Source organism: Typopeltis vanoorti, chromosome 18 (assembly GCF_054136105.1).
Source record: "Typopeltis vanoorti isolate ZY-2024b chromosome 18, IOZ_Tvanoo_1.0, whole genome shotgun sequence".
NCBI classification, from domain to species: domain Eukaryota; kingdom Metazoa; phylum Arthropoda; class Arachnida; order Uropygi; family Thelyphonidae; genus Typopeltis; species Typopeltis vanoorti.
The window spans coordinates 62,538,684-62,559,773 of record NC_143566.1 but is presented as its reverse complement, the minus strand read 5'-3'; the positions used below and the strand labels follow the sequence as shown (position 1 = coordinate 62,559,773).

The 21,090-nt window shown below is 35.0% G+C and overlaps 1 protein-coding gene across 2 annotated transcripts in view; it reads right to left on the bottom strand.

Moving 5' to 3' along the window:
* Positions 1-21,090, bottom strand: part of cdm (importin-13-like protein cdm) — a 389,177-nt gene that overhangs the window by 44,710 nt on the left and 323,377 nt on the right. For both annotated transcript variants that reach the window (XM_090408166.1, XM_090408167.1), the window contains exon 21: positions 3,046-3,104. In XM_090408166.1, the coding sequence (XP_090264292.1) occupies positions 3,046-3,104 (59 nt within the window). The remainder of the gene's footprint in view (positions 1-3,045; positions 3,105-21,090) is intronic.

The following is a 21,090-nucleotide window of genomic DNA, read 5'->3' as shown; positions in this document are numbered from 1 at the left end:
GTGGCCACAAAAACAATGAAGATGATTTTTTGTTTGAAGAAAGCAATAACTGTTTCAAATACAGAAGATAATTTGTCTAGCTGTGTAGATGAGGATAAAAACTGTTATTGTAATCCTAACTTTTTTTCCCTTGATATATAATTGTTTTACACCAAAATTATTATTATTATAATTATATTATAATTACTTGGTTAATTAAGCAAGCAGGTTATTGTTCCTCTCTATCGAGCCTTGATAAGACCCCATCTAGACTACTGTGCTCAGATTTGGTCACCTAGGTTTCTTCTTGATGGGGATGAGGTGGAGAGGATCCAGAGGCGAGTGACCAAGATGATAACAGGTCTGTGGAATGAACCGTGTGAGAACAGGTTGAGGATTTGTGGGTTGCAAAAATTGGTTGATAGGCGGAGAAGGGGAGATATGATTGAGACATTCAAATTACTGAAGGGTTTCTATAAAATTAATTCAGAAGATATTTTTGAGAACAGGGCTGGTTGTGGGAGGACTAGGGGACATCCATGGAAACTGGGCAAAAGTGTGGTTAGTAAAGGTGTTAGAGCTGGGTTCTTTACTTTTAGAGTAGTGAATGAGTGGAATGCGCTCCCTGAGTCTGTGGTGGATGCTGTGACAGTGAATGAGTTTAAGGCGAGGTATGATAGATACTGTATGAATGTCAAATAGTTGTGATGAATATGATTTGGGGCCTCCCTCGATGAGTCTAATGACTCCCTGGAGTTGCCCGTAATAATAGTAATAATAATAATAGTAATAATTATTATTAAGAGACCTCCAGGGAGTCAGGGACTCATCAAGAGAGGATACATACTACGCACACACACCAACAATCATACCTGTTCTTGAATTTATTCACACTACTTACACATACAACATCCAATGGCAATCCATTCCAATCCTGCACCACTCTATTAGAGAAAAATCTAGCTCTCATCTTTTTATTGACCACATTCATTCCCAGCTTCCAAGGATACCAAGTGAGAGCAATTGAATAGTAGTTTGTTGGTTGACGTTTATCACCTTTCTTTGGGAGTTAAATGGATAGGTAGCACAATTAAGCAAGAATTGTAAAAGAAGAAAATGTATGGAGAATATATAAGAAGAAAGATGATTAATAAGCTCGTGAACAACACAAAGGAAGAAAGGTGACTGCATGGCGATGAAGGTAAAATTAAATGAAAGAATATTAGACAAGCAAATCAATAGAAATCCAAAGAGTTATTTTGCTAAGTGGTGAGCAAAAAGAAGAATGATTATGGAAGGAAAACTTTAATGAACACTGATAGTTGGGAGATATAGTTGAATTACTGAGTGATCACTTTGTGTATCATATAGGTGGAGAAGATGCAGTGACCAACACGACAGGGATAGGGATGAGAACAGAGCTAAATGAACTGGCAGTGTTTAGGATATAAAGGCACCAGCCTATATAATATTACAGGAAAGTTAAAATTAAAAATGGCAGTGTCCCTGAACAAGCTCTTTATGTCTCAGCTCTGCAAAGTTCCAACAGAACAGAAAGACGTTAAGAATGTCTCATTACTTAAACAAAGTTTCAAGACAGGGTAGCAAATAATAGGCCAATTAGTACTTCAGAAGTAGTGATTAAGGCATTAGAATAGCTGGTTAAGAGCAATTCAGGAATTGTGAAAAGGAATATACAGCATGAGGATAGCATGGCTTTGTGAAAAGGAGGTCTTCTCTTAGTAACTTACTTTCTACAATTAAATGGCAGCTGAGCTGGATAAAAGAAATAACTACACCATGATAATTTTTTTTTTCAAAAGGCATTTGATTTTTGCATGGAATTCCATTAAGGTGGAGAAAAAGAAGATGAACACGAATAATATGACAGTTGATGAATAGACATCAGAGTAGTATATAGTAGAGATAAATCAAAGAGAATGAAGGGATAATCAGCTGTGTTCCATGGGCTCTGCTCATGAGCTGTTGCTAATTAATGTATAAACATTCAGTTTATACATTAATTAATATTGGGAATGATCTGAGGAGGAATATCCAGTTGTTTGTTAATGATGCTAAACTGGGGAGGGTAACAGTTAATAAGGTATGTAGAGATCTGCAGGATGATCTGAACAGGTTGAAGTTTGGCCAGAGGATAATGGCTGCCAAACTGAATGTGTCTAAGTGTAAAGTTATGCACTCTGAGATGATGTATTACATGGATGGAACTGCACTGCAAAAAACTGATGAGGTTAGGATAATGGTGGACAGAGTTGAAGTTCAGAGGACATATTGTAAAAGTTGGCTAAATATCTCACAGGATCATTTGAAGCTAAGCAGGAATAAGGAAGTTATCCCTCTTTCTTAAGGCTTTGATACATACCTAGGCTATTTTTGCATAGATTTTGTTGCTTGGGTTTCTTGGGAAAGTGGAAGTGGTGATGCAGATTCAGAGGAAAGTGACAAAAATGGAGACTGGTTTGTGGATAACAAATTTTAACTGAAATATTACAAGAAATCATCAGTAGAAGTTGTGGAAGTATGGTTTACAAGGATTATTTTTTTGTTTGTAGAGTGGTAAATGAATAGAATGGGTTGCCAGTCATGAATGCATTGTCAGTAAATGATTAAGGAGAGATATGACAGGCATTTTGTATCAATAATGGTAGTGTGTGTGAATTTTTCTATATACACAGAAAAAGATCACATGATGCAACTGCAAAATACCATGAAAATATGCTCTTATGTTTAGACTGACAAGCTAGTCTAAAAATTTTCCTCTTAAAAAGAGAGCGATATATCTCCAGGACACATTTTGATATGGGTAACTTATCTCCATTCCACTGTCCACATCTGAGCACCTCAAGCACACTGCTTTTTATCAGATATTAAATCTGAAACAAGGTTACAATAAAACACACTATTTTAACCAGATTGCTTAACTTTTATGCAAATATAAAAGGATGGATTTATAACTAATCAATTCATTATTTTTTTAATAATTTGAAAAAGATGCAAACAAAGCAGTATAAAATAATTTAGCAGAATCAAAAAAAAGATACTCACAATGAATGAGGAAGAAGCTTTAACTGTGGACTTTTCAGGAAGGCTTAGTGCTGCAATGCCTACACGATAAAAGTATTCAAGTAATGAGTTACTAGAGACACTAGTAACTTAATATACATTTATGCCTAAGGAACATCTAGCTTTTCAGGAGTAATCTTACTAAAAAAAGTTCAAAACAGAGTTGTACAAATAAAATTACATTTACTCAACAGATGATATTGAGATATTCACATCATTTTACTGATAAAAACTCTGAAAAAGTTTGTAAGATATAGCAGTTCAACTCAAATTTGCATTACTTCTAGTCTCACATCAACAATTTCCTACCACTCAATCTGTTATTTGGAATTTTAATGTTTAAACAGATCTTACTTATCAGTCACATAAGTGTTGATAATCACATCCACTTAGATGCTGGTATTTCTGTGAGACCTCCAGGAGTCTAGGTGGATTTTTCTTTGTGAATTTTCCTGATATTAAATCTTCTAGATGGTTTTTCCTGGTATCAAACATGTTGATGACATTTTTGATTAGATCTATTTACACATTCATGAAAACTAATGATGTCAACTTCTTTTCTAATAACTTCATACTAACATAGTTCTAACAATGATTTTCATCACTTGATAATCTATAACACCTTTTTCAGAAGTTTATACACTTCTAACAAATAATCACTCTTTCTCTTGTTTACCACGATCTGCAGTTCATAAACTCTCAATCTGCTCGCATAATTCATTCCATAATCCAGATAGAATCTTTGTCACTCTTCTTTGAACTCTTTCTACAACTACTTTATCCTTTCTACTTCCAAACCAAATCTATACACAATTACAACTGCACCTTGGTGTAGTCATATAAAGGCCTTGTAAAGAGGCAAATGACTTCCTTATTCTTACACGCATCAATATATTTTTTAAAATCACAATTATCCTCCAAGCTGTATTTGCAATGCGACCTTTGAACTTCAAACTCCCACCCACCATAACTCCATGATCCCTAGCTCCATTAGTTTCTTGTAGCATAATTTATGCCACTGGAAATCTCATCATGCCAAAGTGCATACTAACAATGAATTGACAGCCATTATCAATTTTCCACTCTTCCAGCTTATTCAAATCATTCAGCAAGTACTATACCAGTAGTATCCTTGATTGCCTTACCTATCCTTACATCAGAGAACAGTTGAACATCTCCTGTCCAGTCTATTCCAATATCATTGATGTATAGACTGAATAACATGGTCCAAGTACTGATTCCTGGGGTAACATCACTGGTCATCTTAAATCTGGTAGATTCACATTCCTCCCCATATACCATTTTCTGATACCTGATCATCAGCTAAACATTTATCCATGTCAATAGTTTATATTCCAATCCCCATATTCTCCAATTTATGCAACAGCATTTCATGTGGTATACTATCAAATGCCTTAGCAAAGTCCAACAGTATCATAATGTATGTGTTAATTTACTTTAACAGTATTGATTACAACACAGAACGATAAGAAAGTAATTAATATTTATTAATTATTTTAGTTGATATTTTGCAGGTATTATACCCACCATCTCCAAAGCACAAGAACAGTTTGTCACAGCACAACAACAATCATTTGATATAACAGTGGGACTAGCTTAAAAAATTATAATGGGCAACACAAGGAACTAAAGTCCTAATTGGTGCCATCTAAATGGAAAAGAGAGAAAACGAGAATTAATCTTAAAAGTACTCTCCCAGATTTTTTGGTAAATTTATATAGCCATACTTGTTGAAGTTTAAAGCTACTGTTGATTCCAAAAACAATCTTTCTGATTTATGACTTCTGTGTAGCACTTTTGTTTTGTATCCAAGAATGGTCTGCTAGACCTAACTTACTATAAAGATTGTGCTGAATGTATTTTTTCATGTTCACAGGTGAATGTCACAGTTCTTACTGTCTGTCCATAGTAAGCCAGGTCACAAAAATAGGGCACTTCATAAACTCCTGGATGTGATAAAGAAGAGTTTGTCCTTAGGTGAACAGATGAAAGTTGCCAATTTGACATATAGTGCATAGCTGATATATATTAAGCACTCTAGATATCTTTTCTGATGTGCCTTGAATGTATGGGATGGGATGGTATCAGTTTTGCTGTAGTCTTGTGTGATAGGCAATGGAGGGCATTTAGTATTTTTTCTATTCTATGGGGATTATAGCCATTGACTAAGAAAGTGTGACAAGTGAGTTCAGTGGGCATTGTTATTGGAAGAGATAGTTCTAGCTCTGTGAATTAGTGTCTTTACGATACCATACTGTTGAGCTGGATGATAGTGTGAATGATGGTGTTTGTGCAAATTTTCTATAAAAAGAAAAAGATAATGAATCATCAGGAAACAGTGTGATTAGTGTATCTTGGAAGGACAGACAGTCATTAGCTTACTGTTCCATTATAAAGTAGATTTTAAGGTGTTAGCTATTTTATTGAATAGAACTTTTAGGGAGGGGGGAGTCTAGTAATTTAGCTAAACAGTTATCAAGTTTGTATGTAGGACTGTTTATGGTATCCACAATAGGGCATAGGGAGGTGTATCATGTTTGTGAATTTTAGGTGCTCCACATATTCTGGGTGTTTTAACATGAAAAGGCTCGAGTTCTTTAACTGTTTCTTTTGGCCAGGAAGTGACTTTCTTCAATAATTTCCAAACTTTATTCTTTTGAGAGTTAGTAAGATCATGATGTATGATTTGGTATTTAGAATGATCTTGTAAAAGTGTGCATTTTGCTTTCATATTCAGCTAAATTCATCACTACAGTTGCATTACCTTTGTCTGCTTTAGTTATAATATTGTTATTAGTATATAGCTCTTTTAAAGCACTGATTTCTTTTTTTTTTTTTTTTGGGGGGGGGGGGCTTGAATTGGATTAAGATGTTAGCCATAAACAAATGAATGGTTATTGCTGGAGGCAGATTGTACATTCCCTGTTCAATGGAGGCCATTATTTTGGCTTTTGGAACTTGGGAGTTACGGCAAAATTATGTCCTCAACTTAACATGATAACAGCATCATCTATTAAGGCTACTGATGATAAATTGACAATGACATGATTTATTGTAATTGCAGTAGTTCCATTGCACTACAGTGTTGGAGGATTTACAATTTTTTTTTTCTGGTGTCAGTTTTTGACTTGAATGATTTCTTTATCTGCTGTTGCATCAGAGATGCTGAAGGATAGCCCACAGTTCCGAATTTAATATATACACAGTTCGTTGTGTAGAGAATTGATAGTTGCATTTATTTATGAGAGCTCCATATGGGTAGTGCTAATCTGTTCACACCAAGTGCTAAACTCACCTGTTTGTAAATATGCTAGGGTTTGGCTCGGTGAACCTTGTTTTTAATTCTGACACACTTTGGTATTATATTAGTGTCTTAGCACCTCTTTGAAAAGGCTAACCTGTTTAGCTGCCATGTGCCAATTTTAACTTCCACTTACCGAATTGTCGTGCCTTGAGTATGATATCGTCTCCATGAAGAATTCTCAAACGAGTGTAAAGACTTATGTGTTGGCAGTACCTGAATGATAAGAAAATAATATTTATTAACTTATTAGCTGGTATTATATCCAGTATCTTCAGAGCACAAGAACAGTACATGAAACAACAAAAGTTTGTCACAGTACATGAAACGACAAAAATTTAGTATAACAGTGGGATTAAATTTAAAAAATTATAAGACAACACAAGGAACTAAAGTCCTAATTAGCACCATCTATGTTGGAAAAAAGAGAGAAAACAAGTATTAATTAAATCTTGAAATGACTGTTGTCCAGATTTTTGGTAAATTTATACAGCCATACATACTTGTTGAGGTATGGAGTATCAGGATGTGCTATTGTCTGAAACAATGCAAATCCTATGGTAGATTTTGAGTTTACAGGACAAAAAACCTGAGTTTCTGGGAGGAAAAATCCATTTGCCCATGCCAGAGATTGACTAACTCAGGAATTGGTCGAAGAAAGGTTTAGAAAAAGTGGCAGGGGTCATTATAAGTAAGATCCTAATTGTCATTGATTCTGTGTGAAAGAGATCAAAGGCATGGTCTGCTAGACCTAACTTACCATAAAGACAGTGCTGAATGTATATTTTATGTTCATCGAGGTGGATGTCAACAGTTCTTGCTGTCTGTCCATAGTAAGCCAGGTCACAAAAAAAAGTCACTTCATAAACTCCTGGATGTGATAAAGGGTTTGTCCTTAAGTGAACAAATGGTGCATAGCTGATATTTATTAAGCACTCTAGATATCTTTTTAGATGTGCCTTCAATGTATGGGATGGTAACAGTTTTGCTGTAGTCTTGTGTGATAGGCAATGGAGGGCATTTTTAAGGAGCATTTAGTATTTTTTCTATCCTATGGGAATTAAAGCCATTGACTAAGAAAGTGTGACATAAGCGAGTTCAGTGGTAAAAGCACTGTTATTGGAAGAGATTGCTCTAGCTCTGTGAATTAGTGTCTTTACGATACCATACTGTTTAGCTGGATGATGGTGTGGTGTGTAAATATCTTCTTGTATGTGTGGGGTTTATAGCAAACTATGCCTTGGATACCCTTTCATACAGGAAGAAAGCAAAAGTGCGACACAGAAGTCATAAGTGAGAGATTGTTTTTGGAATCAACAGCACAGCTTTGATACATACTTCAAACCTTAACAAGTATGTCTGTATAAATTTACCAAAAACCTGGGAGCCAGTCATTTTAAGATCTAATTAATTAGGACTTGAGTTGTCTGTTATAATTTTTTAATCTAGTCCCACTGTTATACCAAATTGTTGTTGTTTCATGTACTGTGGTAAACTGTTCTTGTACTCTGTTTATTCTTGTAAAATGTTGGATATAATACCAGCAAAATATCAGCCAATAAAATAAGTTAATAAATATTAATTATTTTCTTATCATTCTGTGTTGAAATCAATACTGTTAAAATAAACTAACATGTACTGCCAACACAAGCTTTTCCACTCATTTTAGTATCATAGGATATCCATTTCCTTTATCTGACTCAGCCATAACATTATTATAAAAATACACATGCCATCCACTGAATTAGAAATCTTTATGCAGATGTACAAAAATGTCACTTATGCAATGTATATGCAAAATACTTGGTCACATGCATGTTTTAGGCAACTATTTAAAAATGTTGCTAATCAGTAACTGGCAATAGTGTTGTTCACAAATGGGAAAAGCAAAGCATCTTTCAGAGTTAAAAAAAAGGGCTTATTGCCGGTGCCCATCTGGCCGGAGCCGCAATTCTGTGAAACAGCAGAGCTGACTGGTTTCTCAAAAGGTGAAACATTTTGGGTGTTTAATCAGTGGAAAAATAACCCATATTGCATGTCTAAGAGTCATACTGTAGTCCTAAGACAGTGTCAGGTATGAGATCGCCATCGTCTGAGAAGGCTTGTATGGACAAACAGAACTGACCGAAGCATTCAATGAAGGCTGTTCCAGACTCCTATCTCACTGAACTATGTGCATGGAAGAGAGTCAGTATTGGAAGTTGCATGACTTCTGTGAAGAAGTGCAACATTTATTTACTGTAGTGTCAGGAACACTAATTGATACTGGAAAAAAAAAGTCATGTCCAACAAGTCGGTACACCTCGTTCTGTGCCAATGGTAGGCAGAGAGTTTGGTGGGAACCTCATGAAGCAATGAACCCATCTTGCCTTATAAACACAACGCAAGGTTCTGTTGGTAAGAAACAAGTCCCTTGATGTTGCTGGAAGATCAGGTGTCATCCAAGGAATATCTGAAAATTGTTGCCAATCAAGTCCATCCTGCAATGTTGACTTTTCATCCAGCAGGTGGCAGTTGTTTTGTGGATGACAATGCTACAGTCTATTGTGCAAGAATTGTTCAGCAGTGATTCTGCAAGCATGATAGCCACTATCTTTCATGGCCACCACAAAGCCAGGATTTGAACCCCATCAAGAACGTATGAAACATGTTATAAAAAAAAAAGATCCAAGAGCAAAGTTCATCTAATCTGAGCCCAGTTAAAGAACTGTCTGAACTCCTGGTATGTTGTAGACATAGATGCAATCTAACACTGTGGAATCTACAAACTGCATGTGCGCTGTAATTTGGAGTAAAGGAGATCAAACATAGTATTAAATAAAAGTTTCTAATTCAGTGGCCAATACATGTATGAGCAAATTGCTAAAATATGACCTATCTTTAGTAAACCTATGCTGCTCCTTGCAAAATATAGCTTGTTTCTCAGTCCATTTATGTTTGTTAGTTCTTACCAACTCTAAAATCTTTATCACCACTCCAGAGATACTGATAGGTTGGTAATTAGACATTGGTTTTCACCACCCTTGTACAACACAACTATCATATATTCATTCCATTCCTATAGGATTACCAGAGCTGAGACTCCAGTTATACAAACATGCTAGGCCAATTTGGCTGAAAATGCCTTTAGCATACATACTGATATCCCATTTGTCCCTAATGCTGAATTCTTATCCAGGCTATACAACAGCTCTTGAACCTCATTCTCATGTCCCTTTATCACTTCATCCAAGTAGTGAGTGCACTGTGTACCATATTACATACAGCTGGATGATGTCAGCAGAGCAAGCACTCAAAAATCAACTGAACAAATGTGGATGCAAGAAACTTCCCCAAAATTTGGAAAACATTACTCCTCAAAGATCCCAATTTACAATCTCAACTTTCTACAAATACCCACAGAGGACTTTAGAGTCATATCTACATGTTTCATTTAGTATTGTTGCTTTTGTGTGTGTTACAAGTGCTAGTTTGTAAACCCTGAAGATGTCTCAGTGACAAACAAAATATTCAAAGAATTAACTTAGAATATTTCATGCCTTCACTAGATTCATAACCATGCTCAAAGACATTCGTATCATTGTTACATCTGCATACCATATCTGAACTTACATGTTGTTCCTCTCATGATGATCTAGTTTCCCTGACTCTCTGCATTAGGTATCAATTCCAATAAATAATTTCTCCAAGCTCCTGATGCCAACTCCATTCAAATGCAGGCTGAACCTTCTTACACAACTCTTTTCTACTATCAAACTCACTCTATACATCCAAAAACTCAATCCATTTCTTCGACACAGCCTCAGTGGTATCTCAATCATAAGCTAATAATTTTCACTCTCTCACTTTTCTTTTTTGCCTCTTTGAACAATCCTTTCACATCCTCTCTCATACTGTATTTATCACTACTTAAATCAGCTCAAATACTGCTTTAATTTTTTTTTTGTCTTCAGAAGCTCAATGTAGTGACTCCATCGGTAAGCATAATTTTATGACAATCACCATATGGTATCACTTCTTTTTTTCTTATGTTCTAATTTACTTTGTTATTATTATTGTTCATTGTTAACTTACATACTTCATCTTCCTGTCTCATTTTGTCATGCTCTTTTTTCTTATTCTGAGTTATTCTTACTCTGTTTGTTATCTTAAAGCTTTGGTGATGCTTTGTTTTTTCTGTTAAGCTGAATGCTATCCTGTTCTATTTTTTATACTGACAATACCTATGATACATGACAGAAATTTTCTATTAAATAATTAATTTCATGTAGTCATCCATTTTGTTATTTTATCTATTTACATTTCTGTCTGAAAACAAAGCAACAAAATATAACCTCTCCATATCAAATTCTGTCTTCTCATAATGTGGATCATTTCCACAAAATGAGCTCAGATGAACTAAGCAAGTATTCCTGCTCAAAAGAGATGCCCTCCTACTTGGCAAGAATGCCAATTAAATGACCATGAGTGCCTTGTGAAATACCACCAGCATTTTGCTTATTCAAAGTCTGAAGTTTAGTCTGCAGAACATGGGTTCTGAAGCCTCCCGTTTTCCATGCAATATGCTCTTCAAGAACATACTAGAAAGAACAGGTAAAGTGGTTTCACAGGCCAGCTGCTAGATAAGGTATAGGAATGAACTGGATGATGTCACACCAGAAGACAATGAATAGCTGGTGCTGCCACATACTCTCCCAAGTCATGCCTGGAAGGGTGTTCTAATAATAGTGCATAGAAGCACTTCCAAGGTTCTTTATAGCAAGTAGATTGAATGATCTATGTATGGGTGGCATGTCCCACAGCATTTCTTTTCACTGCATGTTATTACTTTCTTTCAACTAATTACCAAAATTAACCACAAAGAAAATAATAAATAATCAGTGTCAATGTGGTTATTAAAAAAAAGAAGTCTAAAAAAATTCAACATAAAAAAATCTTTGATGAAAAGAAAAACATTTTCAAAAACAAATCATTTTCACATCCAATTCAACATTTGCAGCATAAACATAATTGATGTGCATTACCACTTACAGACATCCAAGACCTGACAACCTATTTCTGACCTTACCACAAATATCAATGTCAGTTACACCCCCATATGATTCTTTCTGCCACATGTTCAATACTTATGCCTTTGTGTAATCCAATGTATCATATCAGTAAATGTCAAATCTAGATTCCTGTTCTAGACAAAAGTGTGTACACATGCATACACACAAAAACAAAATGTCATATTCTGAGAGAATTTCGATTGTATAGACAAACAAAAATAATTTTATTTAAAAAATAAAAAAAAAAAAATATATATATATAGGCTATGCGCTTCGCAACCATATGCCTGGGGAAGGAATGTCCTAGGTTCGATTCCCGTCGGTGACGTGAGGAGCTGAAGGATCTTCCTCAGCCATAGCCAAGTTAGCCAGTCTTGGGCGTGGACAGCAGGGTTTTTCCCCCAGTTTGTTCTGGGGTTTTTCATCCTGCAAAGCAGGCAAACTGGCCTTGAGAACTCAACACTACAGGCTATAGGATACACCAGGGCATAAGGCTGACCACCTTATCCTGTAAACGGAGTGAGGTCAGATGATCAATGGACCCTCGACACCGCAAGGTAAAAGAGGGTATAAGGAAGATGAGATGAGATATATATCAACTGTTGTATTTTTGTGAAAAGCATTTTTGTAATATCTGATGGTATTTTTAATGGGTGGAGTGGAAGTGTGTGTGTGTGGTGGCGGGGGGGGGGCAGATAACTGCAGTCATCAGTTTAACACTGGTCAACAGCATCCAAAGTTGTCAATGAACACTGATAATTATAAGACATATACTAATGTTTCTGTCCAAGGGGGATAGTATTTGCACTTCTTAAAATAATTTATTAATAGCAGGGAAGAGTAATTATTGGAATTTGTTCTACTAATAAATAATAGTGTAACATCAAATATTGTCAAAATTTAATTAAAATTAAAAAGAAATAATAGTGATTGTTGCAATTAGTGTATTTGTTCTTTCTGCATTTGAAGATTATGCAATATCCAGTCATATCCGGATATGTTAAAGATGTCCTGGAAGAGACCTCTTCATAAGAAGACTTCAGTAGGAATACTGCAGGATAATAATATTTTTTTTTTTTTTTTTTTAACTTGTGTTTATATGTAATTTTGTTAATCATGTTTTGCATACTTAAGTGTGAGTGCTGTAGAAGTTGCGTGCTTGTTTCAGTTTTCTTACAAAATCTTTAAACACAGAGTGACAAATACTAACAGGAATTGAAAGCAAGATGGTGATTGCTTTGTCTATTCTGTGAAATGCAAGGTATGTTACATGTAATGGTTGGATTATGTGGATGGATGGAAGGAGTGTGGAAAGTGCAACCTGAATGCAGAGATGATTATCAGTGACAGAGAGTAATGAGAATGTAACAAAAAAGAATGAGTGCTTGTCTGATAGTGAAGAGATATAACATGAAAGAGCAGCAAGTGAGCAGTAAGAAAGTTCTGAAAAAGCAGGTAAGCATTATGGTGAAAGATGCTATCAATCTCTGATAGCATGAATGAATGACATAAGCAATAAAAGTATGGCAAAAAAAAAAGTCAGGAATAGCAAGGGCTTAGTAGGTTTGACATATTTTGATAGCAAAGGAGTTGGAGAGAAAGTATCTTGCATCAACAATAGGTCTCAATGAAAAGCCTTGGTTGTGTAGCTTAGGGACCCGATATATTCTAGGAACCAGGCCAGAGGAAGATGCAAATGACAGTGGAAGGTAGATGAATGAAGGTAGTCAAGATGCTAATATGAAAGATGTGGACACAAACTAGCAATGGTAAGGAATGAATTAAGGTGTGCAGAGTGAAATAGGACATTTAGGGAACATTTAGAAAAGAGAGTGGTGGTTAGAGGTGTAAGAAGGTGTGACAGTGGTAGATGAGCCAAAGATAAATGGCTGCAGTGGAATGTAGTGCAGTACTGTATGGGAACTCTGTGGTGAAATGCGACAATGGAGCAGGTGTCAAAAGTATATCTGAGAGGAGCAATGATAGGAAGAGTGACTGAAGCTGTGAAGGAGAGGAAATGCAGAAGAGTTGATGAGGTAACATGAAATTTGTTGGTGTTGATAGAGACAGTGCAGAGGAAGAGTGTGAAAGGGGGGGGAGCCGAGGAGAATGGTGATTATGAATGGCATGATAGCTAGGATGTGCAGGAAGACAGGACTTCACAGTTTGTGGATGTATGAGATAAATTTAAATGCAGCTGAGAGAGAGGACTGCTGCAGACAGTATGCACCTGAGTGATATGTGGCAGTGTGAAGCTAAATAGATTGTTGATGAGAAGAAAGTGTGTGTAGTTAGTCAAGGAAACAAAAACTAGATGGTGGGACTGTGAGTGCAAGATACCAAGATCAGTATGAGATAAATGAAGAACAAGATGAGGATGAACAAGATTGTCTTAATGAGAGCAGCAGAGTCAAAAGACTCAAATAATGTGGTAAGGAGTTGTGGAAAGGCCAGTAAAGCTACTGTGTTTTACACACCAATCCAAGAAGTATTAGGTATAAGTATACATAGTCTGTGGCCTTGATAGTCAGTCTGCAAAGCAGTGAAACATGGTTAACATAAAATGATGTCCTAATGGGAATAGAATATGATGGTCATAACATTTTGTGAAAAGAGATGAAAGATAAGGAGGTGAGGTATTACTAATGATTTTGAAGATAAGGAATTGAACAAAGCAGTAGTGATAACTGCCTGAGGAAAACACAAATTTCAGATATTTAGTGGAGTGTTGCTATAGGCCAAGAAATGTAAAAGGAGGGTAATAATAATGGGTGACTAACTATGGAAGCAAGTAATAACATGAGAGTAATGAGATTGAATTTCTTGAACTACTTAGGAACAAAACAACTACCTTATGTAGCATGTAGTTGAAGCATTACATGGGATGCAAGTATTAGATTTAATAATATTTCACATAGTGATAATAGAAGATATCACCATGATGCCATCAATTTGGGAGAGTGATCATGTGGTTTTATGTGGAGATTGGCTAGGCAGGTACATAAAACAAAAGATGTGTGGAATCACAGAGCAGAGGATTATGATAAATTAAAAAAAAAAAAAAAACAGATTGGCAATGTGCAGTATCTTGATTGATTGAAGAGGAGAGAAACAGCAGCACCTGGGATTATCTGAAATCAGTTACTTATGACAATGTCAGATTGTATTACGAAAGTTAGGAAGATAAATAAAGTAGGAGTGAAATGGAGACTCATGGAATTATACAGGAGCTTCTGAAAAAAAATCACGTTATGGTGGAGATATAAAGAATTTAACATGAGAAGTATAAGGCACAAGTGAAGGAGGTGATGAGTGCAGTGAGGAAAGAAAATTGGCTGAAGCAGTAAAGCATAACCAAACCCTACTAGAGAATTCTATAGATATATCACCAGTAGAAGAATGGATGAATATGGAAGATTGATTTTAGTTGCTGGAGACAGAACATGGGTCATATCTACTGAAAATATAGTAGAAATGCTCAATGACTATTTGTTTAGTACAGTGGTTCCCAAACTTATTTGGCTTACTGCTCCCTTTTCCAAAAAAAAATTTATTGAGCACCCACCCACCCTGGAAACTACTTTCTAAAACCTAACCAGATCTACCTGAATATATAAAAGAAATTCGTATGAAAATCAGATCAGCAGTTCGAGTTTTAAGCAAATAAGATACAGAAACAAATTTGCATTTTATTATGCATCTAGTGGAGTTTTTTCAAGTTTGAAAATAAAACACCTTGGAACTGAAATTTTAAAACTATTTATTGATATCAACAAAAGAAACAAATTGCATGTAAACATAGGACAAGATGGAGCTGAAAATTTAATAACGATATTAAAATTAAGAAAAAATATAAATTGCACATAATAGTAAATAACTATCAGTAATATTAAAAACAATCCTAATGAGAAGGATGAACCAGGTGTACTGCTATCAATTTATTGATATTTGGCTCTATATTTGTCAGCAGCATTCTTAAATCACTGAGCTAAGAATGTCTGTTTCTTTTGTTAGTTAAAAAAAATTTGTGACCACACTAAACCCACATTCCACTAAATATGATGGAAATGCAATTAAAAACTTTACTACAACCCACAATCCAGGATAAAGTATGGGCATCTGCTTTTGCAACCAGAACTGTTGGTATCCGTTTTTGAATTTTAATTTAAATTCCTCATTTGTTGTTACTTCTATCAGTTCTTCTTGAAATTGTAAAGATTCTTCTGGGTTTGTACTTGAAAATGGATCAAAAACCCAATCTGGTATTTTCATTTCAAATATATTTTTAAATCGTTGGTTGAAATCACAATGGAGAGCCTCTACATGTTGACAATAGCTGAGCATGTCTTCATCACATTTTTCCACTGTTGATAGATTGGAAAGCGGATGAATTCTATTCATCTTAAGTTCTGTTTGTACAGGACAAGTTTTGACACATGCACAGAAATAACAACTTTTGTTTTTATTAAATTCAGCTCATCTGCTTGGAGCTGTAGATTTGTTTCATTAAATTTGTTAAACAAGTCGGTCAAATAAGCTATGTCACTTTTGAAATTAATCAAGTTGGCTCGTAAAGAATCATCAGTTTTCTAGAAGCTGTAGCACTGAGTCAGAGTTTATAAACTAGATTCAAACAGGCATCTTTTGATAGTCAATGAACATTTGTATGGAACAGCAAGTGATTGAATTCTTCATTGTTTTCAATACAAATTGTCCAAATAATCATTCAATGAATGACTTTTTGATTTTGTTGACTGCTGTAATAATTACATAATGTAATGACCTATGTAGGAGACTGAATAAAGCCGTATTTCAAATATTCGATATTATATTGCCTACAATTCTTCTTGGGTTCAGCTATGATATTATCTGTAAAAAAAAAGTTAAACTTATAATGCTAGAATGTGCAATTTCTCACATACCTAAACCAATTTATTTTTGCAAGAATATAAAAATATTCACGTGAAATCTGCTGTATCATTTGAACAACAATAATTTGCTTTGTGTGTAATCCGTGTAAGTAAGGTACTAACTAGGTATCGAATATGCACTAAAGTTTTTATGCACTACCTGAAATTGCTAACTGCTTGTCACATAATTCAGGAACAATCTAAAAGTGATTTCATATGTCTCACATATTTATAGTATCATACAGTGAATAAGTCATAACATCGGCACGTTCCTGTCGATGCATACTAGACGTAAAATCTCGATCACTTGAAAGTGCACATCCACCACTTTTGCTCGTTAAACCTGTCATTGGACTTCAATGCCGATCAGCTGTAACTTGCATTTTGTACATTTCCTTGGAAAATAAAGCAACTGTTATGATATTTACTTACATTATACAAGAGTTATATCATCAAAACTTATAATTTTTTTTTCCAACACCTAATTTTTGTCCTTTATGCTTTCACCACTCCCTTTTGCTCATGAGGCCACTACCACCCCCTGGATCATTCCAGTGTCACCAAGGGGGGGGGGGGTGGTACAGCCCATTTTGGGAAGCACTGGTTTAGTGTAATTAGAGGTTGGTTAGTAGTAGCTGTGCTGAATAACAACAGGAAGGGGGACAAAAGACTGACATTTCAAGAATGAGAAGTGTTTAGAATATTAAATAACCATGATTTTAATAAGGATGTGGAACTGAATGAGATATCACCACATTTATTAGGGGAATCTGCAAAAGAGCTGGCAATGTCCTTGACTTGGTTGTTCAACAACAGTCTGACAAATAAGCATTCCCAGAAAAGTGGAAAGAAGAAAAAATATCACCACTGTAAGGAAGAATCCAAGCCAGTGATGTCTAACTATAGGACAGTACCTGTTAAGTGCAGTGTTGAAGGTGTTAGAGATAGAATACAAAAATGGATTTGTTAAGGAAAGGCCTTGCTTTAATAACTTGGCTGCATTTAATAAAGTGATTAGTGTACTGAACAGAAGAGGTGCTTATAGTGATGTATCTGGATTTTGAAAAAACATTTGATATAGTTAACCAGATAATAAACTGCAGGATAGCTTCGTTACAAGGATGGTTAACTGATATGAATCAGAGAGTTGTGAGTGAGGTTGCAGTGTCTCAAAAAAAGGGGGTTACCACAGGATTATGAATGATATAGTTCAGGGTGTAAAATAAGATATATGGTTATTCACTGACAATGCTATATTAGGAAGAGCAATGCAAAGAAGTTTTGATGTGATGTTGTAAGAGGATTTTCCATAATGCATTGCAGTATACAAGTCTGAAAGGATGTTTGTCATCCTTTCAGAAAGGATGTTTGCATTGTGGAATACTTGCTATGCTTTATGGGATACTAAGGTAACCTGATGAAGGCTACAGTCTCTATATATATACAAGCAGCTCAGTTGTGAAGGTACTTCACATGCAAGCTTTATTGGCTTATGATTGGATATAGGATTAAAACAAGAACATAATTTAGTCTATTATAATTCACAGTAATCATTGTTCTTCAGATTTATATTTATTCATACGTCATCCAGACTGCCTTGATAGGTTTACACATATAGGCTTCGAGGTTATTTATTGTATACATTAAGTAATTGAAAGTTAAATTTTCTCAACACGACTGTTTTTTTTTTCTCCCTCCCCACAACTGACTGGGAAGCAGGGTGTGTCCCTGTGGTTAGAAAGTAGAATATTTATAGTTTACCTCTTGCTATATTATAAGCTTGAGTGTATGTATTTCTGAAGAAGACATCAACTTGGGGGCTGAAACTTCACATGTAATAATTTTTTCCCTCTTAGATGATAGTTTATGGCTGAAGAATGGGGATGCCACTTCAATATTACTAAGTGTAAAGTTATGTACTCTGACCAGAGACAATGAAATGAGGTGTATCATATTTGACGAAATGGGTTTCAGAAGGAAGAGGAAACAAGGGATCTGAGGAACTTGGTGGATAGAGAATCTAAGTCTGTAGACCACATTCCCTACATCTATGCTCACATTCAACATTCCTGAGACTAAGACTGCCTCAGGACTCTGGAATGTTGAAATATGAACATAGATTAAGGGAATGTGGTCTACAGGGCTTAGTAGAAGAAGTGATATGATTGATATATAAGTTGGTGAGAGAAACTTATCAGAGAAAAGGGAATTATTGGACAGGGTAATGGGAGAGGAAGAAATCATTCCTGCAAAGTGTACAAAGATCATATAAGTAAAGAGGAGTTTTGAAATGAGTGGAATGTGTTGTCAGAGTGGTGAGCACCTCAACAACGAATGTCTTCAAGGCAAGATATGATACCACTGTGAGTTTTCAATCTCACACAATAAGTCTTTGGATTCAAAAGAGGTTCAGAAGTAATACTATAAAAGCATTCTTTATGCACACATCCTGAGGCATAAAAATCAACCAATTCCTATTCATTCACTTATTCAGGCATCAGCTCCACTTCACAGAGTGGCTGGCTTGTGCATCTTTAAAGATGCAGATAGTACTTTTACCTATACTTCAGCCTTGATGATCGTATTGGTCAGCTTTTCTCTAAAACATACTACAATTTCATTTTATTCTTATCAATCTCATTCAGTAAACTTTTCTTTCTGGCTTCCTCTTTCAAGTATTTGTTTGTAACTTTTACCATCCATCTAATCTGCAACATTCTACTTAGTAACAAATCTGCACAGCACTGTCATTTTTTTCCATTGCTTTACAATTGGCCATGTTTCTGAGATGTACATTAACACAGAATAGACAGCAGTTTTCAGTTACATTCCTATATTTGCAGTGACTTTTAGTATTTGCTTTATGTTAAAAAAATGCTTTTTTGTATTCTTTTTTATTTCTTGTTGACATCTTCCATAAGTGATTAGGCTTTTAGGATATATCATTCTGTCTCTACTTGTTCCTATGAGGTGACTTTTTAAAGCCTTGTTTTAATCCAACCTTTTATCTGCAATTATCATCCACCCCCTCCCACTTTACAAGTTCTTGGGCTTAAGAGTTCTGTTTTTTTAAGTATTCACATGCATAACACAAAGCAGTTATCATAGTTGCATTACAAAGAATGGTCCTGTTGCACTTCATTTTCACATCTTATTTTACTCCCCCATTAGTGTGTACAGTATGTTAAAATGAAGTAATATTATGGGCATGTTAATAAAAAGTAATAATCAAGAAGTAACTGAGATTTGAGTCATAAGATTCAAATTTCAAGTGAACTAGAAAAGTTACAACAGATTTAAAAAATGCTTATGCATGCTCGATTTTAAAGGCTACGTTTTCATTTATTTGGATAAATTATTGTTCTTCACATTTAACATTTATGATGGTCAAGTTCATTACTGAGAATGTAACCTCCGATTTTTACATTATGTCAACAAGAAATAAATTCCCACTTTATGAGTGTGCACTAGGAACCAACTAACTCTTAAAGTTAGGAACTACCTATATTTAATTTTAGACTGAATTTATCATAGCTCTGTTAATTCATTAACCACATAGATAATCTTCATTCTCAGTTGTTAGTATACTGTGTTCTTAGATTTTATTATTATTATTATTATCCTGCAATCTTTTAAGTCCAGTGTAATGTTTTCTAAGATCCATATAAGTATCATCAGAGATTTCCAGAATTAAATGCCCCCCCCCCCCAAATCTATGAAGGTAGATCTGCTTTTAAACAGCAAACAATTTTTCACACATCATTTTTATGTTTAATATTGCATCACCTGTGTGTTTTCCATCTCTGAATCCATATGCTGTTTGTCAGCCATTATTTCTTTTATCAGGTCTTGACATGCATCCAAGATTATTCTAAGAAATAACTTCAAGACATTAATCTACTGTTCAGTACATTAATGTCTTGAATGCATATCAGTGAATTTGCCCCCCTCCCCCATATATATATATATATATATATATATATATATATATCATAATGATTATCAAGTTTTCTATAGTTTCAGAGAAGGTACCATAATCATAAATTAAATTAATTTTGTTTATCAGACACAATAACTGTATCTTCTAAATTTTAATATTTTATTTTAACATTTCATTTGTAACTAAATCTGGAGATTTATTTTTGTTTAGCTTTTTAGTATTTTTCTTATTTCTTCCATGTAGGGCCATCTATTTAGTTAGGACGGGCAGGGAGCATAGCATAAGGAGAAAGGATACTGAAAGAAGTACAGTAATCTGCCATTTATCTGACCTTCAAAACAATAGCCCTTCAATTACTCCCCCCTGCATATGTTAACCGACTTTTGGTACAGCACATTTAATTGTACTTTGATTAGAGGTTGACCAACCAACCTCTCATAGACGGGTCCAACATAAAGAGGACAGGCTATATAATGGCTGGAATTGCATAAGTAGTAGGAACAAAAATAAACATACCATACTGACTGAGCACTGTCTAGTAACAAAGCCCCTGCTGTTTGCATCAAGAAAAAGTAGGACAAACAACTGGCTACTAAGATGACTAATAAAATTAGCACCATCAGTGTAAGAAACATAACAGCTGAGTTAGTAGAGGAATTATAGAAATATGATCAACATGTAAGTGATGAAAAAATACCAAGATGAAAACAAGCCAGATTCTTCTGAATATTAAGTGATTTATTCGTGTTGCCATTAGGATAATATTCACTAAGCACAAAGATAAACTTCTGAAATGGAAAGAAA